The sequence below is a fragment of the Schistocerca piceifrons genome, chromosome 2 (assembly GCF_021461385.2).
Source record: "Schistocerca piceifrons isolate TAMUIC-IGC-003096 chromosome 2, iqSchPice1.1, whole genome shotgun sequence".
In the NCBI taxonomy this organism is placed as follows: domain Eukaryota; kingdom Metazoa; phylum Arthropoda; class Insecta; order Orthoptera; family Acrididae; genus Schistocerca; species Schistocerca piceifrons.
The window spans coordinates 997,505,252-997,512,634 of NC_060139.1; the positions used below are offsets into that span (position 1 = coordinate 997,505,252).

The window sequence follows — 7,383 nt, forward strand, 5'->3', positions numbered from 1 at the left end:
ACACATCTGTGCCCGAGGCAGGATTCGAACCTGCGACCGCAACGATCTCGCAGTTCCAGGCTGTAGTGCCTAGAAGCGCTCGGCCACCACGGCCGGCGTAGCTGTGCAATTCTCGTTAAAAATGTAAATAATTGGGTGTGCAGTAAGGTTACTCCTAATAACTTAGCTCTTAATAAAATATCTGTAAACTGATTGCAAATAGTTTCAAGTAAATCAACGAAGGAAACCGCAATGCAACACTGTGAAAAGATAATATGTAATGAATTTTTATTTTCACACGCTTAGTAGTTCATTATCTGTGGCTCTGAAAACTGTGGGATATCGATTTTTAGTAAAATCTGACAGCAAATATTATAGTTTGTCGACAATATGGAGCTGTGACCTGAAATTTCCGCGGAAAGTAACTGTGATACTTCACTGTCTCCAACAGTTAACGGAACAGAATTTCAGTTCAACTGGATAAGTGGGGGTAAGGCAAAATTGAAATAAATCTTGACCAAAAATAATGCACCATAGATACACATGTGAATTTAAGCATGTAAAATACAGGACAGACTGCGATGACTTTTCATTAGCAAAGAAGAAAGCGCGAAGCAAAAGTTTGAAGAATTGAGGCTATTCACATTTCAGATAATTATTTCTGTAAACTTGTTATCCAAACTTTTCACGTTCACACTCAGATAAGCTTTCAGGAGTTACATTTGGAGAAAAGTTCTTTGTACTGGCTGTTTGAGAAATATTTCAATATATCGCCTTGAGTGATATTTACGTGATAATCTGTGTCGGAAATGAATTTCTGTTGGTTGGTTGGTGGTAAGTTACTATGGGACCAAACTGCTGAGGTCATCGGTCCCTAGGCTTACACACTACTTAATATAACTTTAACTTACGCTAAGGACAACACACACACCCTTGCCCGAGGGATTACTGGAAGCCGGCCGCTGTGACTGAGCGGTTCTAGGCGCTTCAATCCAGAACCGCGCGGCTGCTACGGTCGCAGGTTCGAATCCTGCCTCGGGCATGGATGTGTGTGATGTCCTTAGGTTAGCTAGGTTTAAGTGCTTCTAAGGTCTAGGGAAGTGATGATCTCAGATGTTAAGTTCCATAGTGCTCAGAGCCATTTCAACTTTTTTTTCTCATGTTATAGTTAATGTGCATCCACATGCTTTCATTGCTGCAGTAAGTGAAGAAATTCGTTTTTCGACATAACGTGACATAACTGTCACTGATGTGGACACTTCAGAACGTTACATATCGTCTTGTCAAGGAACCAGTATCTAGCTTTACGCTACGAAAATAGAGACGTAATTTAGGCACAGGTCATCTAACGATGGCTCTGAAATGGTTCTGTAGCTAGTTCATCCGAATAAACAAAGTGACAGGCTGCAGTTATCTTGAACTATACGATATCCATAGTGGATAAGCTTACTCCCTTCCAGTACGTTTGCAGTGTGGCCTGATTACCCTTTCTCATCATAGTGAACAGCCAGGGCGTGTGGTAGAATTTGTGTTGATGTACCTACCACCTAGTAAATTGTTGTATTATTGTTAACTTTCATACTTGTATTAGAACAAATAAGCCCACGGTCACAATTATTAAGTCAAAATTGACCAGGTTTCGACGCTACTATGAGCGTCGTCTTGAGAATTAGACTAACTGTTCTAAAACATACTAAGTATATAATACATTAATAAAATTAAAGTTTGTACTGACCGGAAAAAGATGCAGTACTTACAAGTCACATATTAAAAAAATTCTAAGCCGGAAAGGCGATGTCACGAATAGTTGTAAGTAAGATGGCGAGCCCCTAAGGGCTGCTCGTGCTTTAGTGAACAAGGGTTGCAACAAGACTGAGGTGCCCACGTTAGATAGTGTGGGCAAGTAAACATGGTGTTGCTACGAGCGCCTGCGGCTACTAGATGGCGCTCGTAGCAACACCATGCCCACACTTTCTAACGTGGGCACCTCAGTCTTGTTGCAACCCTTGTTCACAGTACGAGCAGCCCTTAGTGGCTCGCCATCTTACTTACAACCATTCATGGCGTCGCCTTTCCGGCTTAGCCATTTTTAATATGTAACTTGGAACTACTGCATCTTTTTCCAGTCAGTACAAACTTTAATTTCATTAATGTATTATATACTTAATATGTTTTAGAACAGTTAGTCTAATTCTGAAGACGACGCTCATAGTAGCGTCGAAACTTGTTCAATTTTGACTTAATATTTGTGACCGAAGGCTTATTTGTTCTAATATAATTCTGACACGGTCACTGAACCCTAGCGGCTATGTTGAGAGTTTTCATATTGCAGTCGAATAACCTTTTTGTGTAACAATAATTAATAATACATCAACATTTTACCAAACATGACTAAATACCACTGTATTCTCTGTTAGAAATACCATAGCCACCAGCATTTTCATTATCACCTCTGCTACTATTACCACCACTTCCACTACCATCGTCACCCTATTGAAGTTTTTAGTGTCGTCTTAATACGGAAAATGCACTGGTACTAAGCTTCGATGTGTGTTTGCAGCAGGGCGATAAAGCTGGCCACCCACTTCGCACCATCGGCGGGCAGTACGCCAACATCACCCCGGTGCCAGAGAAGTCCGAATCACCCTCGCCTGGATACATGAGCGGCTCTCCAGGTCAGGAACGGGACGACCAGCCTCTCATCTTGCACAACTTCGCAACAAAGTAGAGCACCATCACCTCTGCGTTGCGGCTGACGTGGGTCAGCGAGTGCCGATGGAAGCCATTTTCTGGTACCTGTAGGAGTGTGCTGAGCAGCAACTTGGGCTCATTGACTGGAGCTCGTCACATCGTATGATGAAGGCAAGGAGCTCCTCGATGACTGCTGTTGAGAGTTTGAACTGTGTATCAAGGTGCATCGCCTGTCCAACATCAAGACCATTTCAGAATACGTTCTCCTCCTATTGCAGGGGTCCTAACTGTGTATATGTAACAAATTAATGTCAAAAAGTGTACTGCATTCGAGAGCGTAAGAAGTAACAGTATAAAAGAACGGTCATAGTTCTACAGTGGCCATTCTTGTGGCAAATTTAGTTGAATGGTGTTTGTATCAAGTAGCACCATTTATGATATGTGTCGACTACGGACGTAGGCAACAAAGAGACTACAAAATCATGTACACCTTACTTGATTTACAGAACGCTACCGATTTCATTTCGCGAGTTATAATAATGGGAAACAACTCAGCCTTTAACATGAAGGCTACTCTGCGTCCTCCTTCCGTCATGACCCGTGACCGACATGGGTTATCTTTCTATTCTAGGTAGTCTCTATTATATCCTAACCGAAAATCTGAATTCACTTCCAACTAATGTTTTCACCCATAAAAGAAAAAACCATTTCTGTTGTTTTCAAGGCATTTGAATATTCTGAAACTGCCAATGTATGCTTTACATTCGTTGATTTGCATTTGAGAATGGTAAATACTATTTTAAAAATAACATGGCCAAAAAACGAAGTACCAAAAATGAATAAATCTGGGCATATAAAATCCAAAATCTGGTCACATGTACTGTCACATTAACTCGAAACAGACAGTGTTGCAGCATTTCATATACATTTTGTTTATTTGCAGTTGCTAAGGTTTTGCAGGGAAAAGTTTCCTTTTTTGAAGGTAATGTTACCTCAGCTAGGTACAGGTAAACTGATATTATGAAACATGTAAATGAAATGTAATATAATTTTTTATATGTTCAGCACGTTTTTTGATATTAGACACTGAAGAATTATTTTGTAATTTTCACGAAAATTTAATAAGTTATGTTAATATTTTTGTAGTGGTTTTCAATTGCTGCTAATAATGACATTTATTTCTGAAGATACCTATGAAATTTGCTCACAACAGGAATGTGTATTTGAGCTTAATGCATGATCACAGATATTTCTTAAATTATCTCTTCCCAGTAAATCTTTTATACATATTTTGATATAATTGACTACCTGGTATTTACTAGTGATTTGATATTTCTAATCATACAGTAGAATTTATTTATCATGAAAAATTGTGGAGGAAAATTGTTCTTTCACTTTTTTATTCTTATATACCCCTTTTATAAAGTATAAGTAGAAAAGTGATGAGAAATTGTTTTCACTTTTTAAGGGGACGTACATATATACCCATTGCTAATATTATAGTTGATTGAAATATTTTCTACTATTAAAACTGAAATGATGGCAGTTATTTTGTATGTGTGTGCATGTGCGGTAGATGCGTATAACCCAATAGAAACTAGTCACATGGCAGATTTTCATTTTATTTCATGTGCACCACTGTGACAGAGTTGACAAAGAGAAACAGAATTTTTTGAGATGTGTTGGTATGGAGTATTGATGAAACTGATTGGACATACTATCAGAAGAATTCATCCAGTTCCTGTACAGATCCATAATGGTTGTACTTAGTGTATTTAAGAATTTTCTGTGGCTGATGTGGATACAGTGATATAATCATGCCCCTTAACTAACAATGCAACATTTATCTTATAAAGGAGAAGGACTAGTATGTTAGATTTCAATCCAGAATTATTCCACTATTTTGTTCTGTTAATTCCTTGCTTATTATTTTACTTTTGTGTAATGGATATCAATGATGGATGCTCCTTTCTATGACTGATTACTACAAGGATAAATTTGTTTAGCTGAGTGTACAGAATGCAACAGTTCCAATTTCACAAAGACCTCATGTTGCAAAATGAAAATAGACAATGTACATAGCCTTTAAAAGTAAAGAAATTTTGAAATTAAAATCATAAATGTGAAGAGTAGATGTAAGCATCACAACATGATGTTAGCTAACCTGTAAGTTTTTGAGATTATACCACTTTCAAACCATACTGCCAGACTCTTTACAGAGACATATGCTTATGAGAGACATTCCTTGCCATCTTTTAAAAGGTTACTACTTAAGATGAAAACATTATAAGTATGCTGGAATCAATTTTAATCACTTTATCAAAAATCAGTTAGCCCCAGTCCTCATTTACTGATCTGCAAATCTTCATGTGATTAATACTGTTCAAGGTCAATGTAACAACAGTATATAAACAAAAATTGCTGAACATTTAATCTAACATGAAAGTATTATTTTCGACTCTTATTTCTTAAGGAAATAGATTTCTCTCTTTTTTTTTTTTTTTTTTTTTTGCAAAATTCTTTTATGCCTGGTACCTGCATTTGGTATGTAAAAACTACTTTTTTTGTACAGTTATTTTATGCTGAGTAGCTGCATCCAGTACTTAAGAACTAGAAATATTATTTTATTTAATCTAACAATCTATTTCTATGCACAGTACATTTCTATCCTTCTTGTTAGTAACAGCTGGTTTCATTCTAGCATCCCACATTACAAATTGCTTAATTTTTAGCTGCTTATGTTTATTCTGTCATGGAACAGTATTCAGAGCTAGTCAAAATTATGTTTGCACAAACATGTAAAGATAACTGACTGACTGAAGTATATTTTGAAAAAGTGGTGTTTGTGTTAATAACTGAAGTAAAAATGAAAATTCTGCAGTAGAAGTTGTGTGAAAGTTTGATATATGTAATATGTAAGATTAAGCCATTGACATAAAGTTGTAAGATGAGTCTGTACAAAGCAAGGCAAAAAGGATTTATTAAATTATTGTACTTAGAATAATTGTATTTATGTGATTTTTTAATTCACCTCAACAACATACCTAAGAGTGTTACTTTGACACCTACTCCTTTCAGTAACTATTCCTGTTGTCTGGATGAAACAGAAGTGTCAAAAAAATTAATGGCCAAATTAGATCCTCAGAGTTGCAATATTAGTTATTGCTCATAATTACGTACTTCCAGCTAATGGGTGGTGTAAATTAAAACTTTTGATTACATTTATAAATACAGTTATATTTACTGTCAAATACTTGAAGTTTGGATTTTTATCATAAGAATTGCTTGGCAGTTTTGTTATATAATGGATATAAAACAATCAGCAATATGCATAAACAAATGAAACTGTGTAAGAATTTTTTTCTACTGCAGTAGTAGATCATCCATTTCTCTGTAGCATGGAGTATTTTTTAATGTGATAAACACACACACACACACACACACACACACACACACACACACACACACACACACACAGTAACTCAAAAGAAGACAAATTTTGCACATTTATATTGGCCATAGGACAGCAGGCAGAACAGAGATCAATAATAATATATGACCATACCCATAGTTTTGAAACCAATTACCAATGGACAAATCATACATGACTTTGTCTGTGAACAAGATATTAAACAAAATAATATTGCAGTGTGACTGTAAGGAAATCTTACATGTTGTGAAGCCACAGTGCAGTAGTACCTTGATTTCCATGCAGAGTAAAACTTTACTAGTTGTCCATATATGTGGTCCATTTAACACACTGACAAACTGGTCACCAACAACTGGAAGCATTGTATCATGATAGGTGAAATCTTGTATGTTTGACAATGTACATTTGATGCTTGTTATTCACTGCACCTAATAGTATATTATTTTTAATAATGCTGTAATGGCATCATGTTATCCTGAAGAATTTGAACAACTGGTCTGTTCTGCACCATATGGAAAATTGCTACTTAGTAAATCAATGAAAATTTTTACTAAGCATCTTTCCTAATGGTAAAACATATGCTCCCACTGAGCAGACTTAATGTGTTTGAACACAAGCTTTTCTCCCAGACAACTTTGGACCTTCAGTTGTACATTTACATTCTGAGTATATATAGTGAGAGGACACAAAGCTATACCCTTATTACCACTCAGATGATCTGAAAGAATGGGGTGTGATTTATAGAAGAATCACAGTTGCGGCTTGCCCATAAATGTGCTAAGACAGTGCTAAACAATAGATCTGCTCACTGTGATAGTCCTAAGCTACTTGCACAGAGACATCCATCTGCTCACTGCAGCCTCTCTGAAATATGTGGCTTAGCTGAACAAAAGGACAGACTGCTCCATGTAGTAGCACACAATTAGGGGAGCAACTGATAGTGGACAGTACCAACTGACCAGTTACAAAATATAATACTAGATGTTACTAGAAGTGGTAAAAGGGGAGTGAGAGAACATATTCTCACTCTAAAACGAATCTTCTCGTTTCCTCAGTTAAATGTAAAAATTATGAGTGAAACTAATCAATTTTACAGACAGGCCAGCTCATGAGTGGTAGTTGCAGAAACCTTTACAGAAAAGTTGGTGTAACAACAAATAAAGGTGATGTAATATGACAAAAACAACAAAATATTTACACAAGTATCAATAGTACCAGCATATGAGAAAAATTCAGTATAGAAATAGTAATATCATATAACACTAACTGCCAACAGCTGGAAG

The 7,383-nt window shown here is 36.4% G+C and overlaps 1 protein-coding gene across 1 annotated transcript in view; it reads left to right on the plus strand.

The window, feature by feature from the left end:
• Positions 1-5,151, plus strand: part of LOC124776045 — a 50,630-nt gene extending 45,479 nt beyond the window's left edge. Inside the window, exon 11 of the mRNA XM_047250885.1 lies at positions 2,540-5,151. Coding sequence (XP_047106841.1) covers positions 2,540-2,707 — 168 coding nt within the window. The 3' untranslated portion in view covers positions 2,708-5,151. The remainder of the gene's footprint in view (positions 1-2,539) is intronic.
• Positions 5,152-7,383: the final 2,232 nt, after the last annotated feature.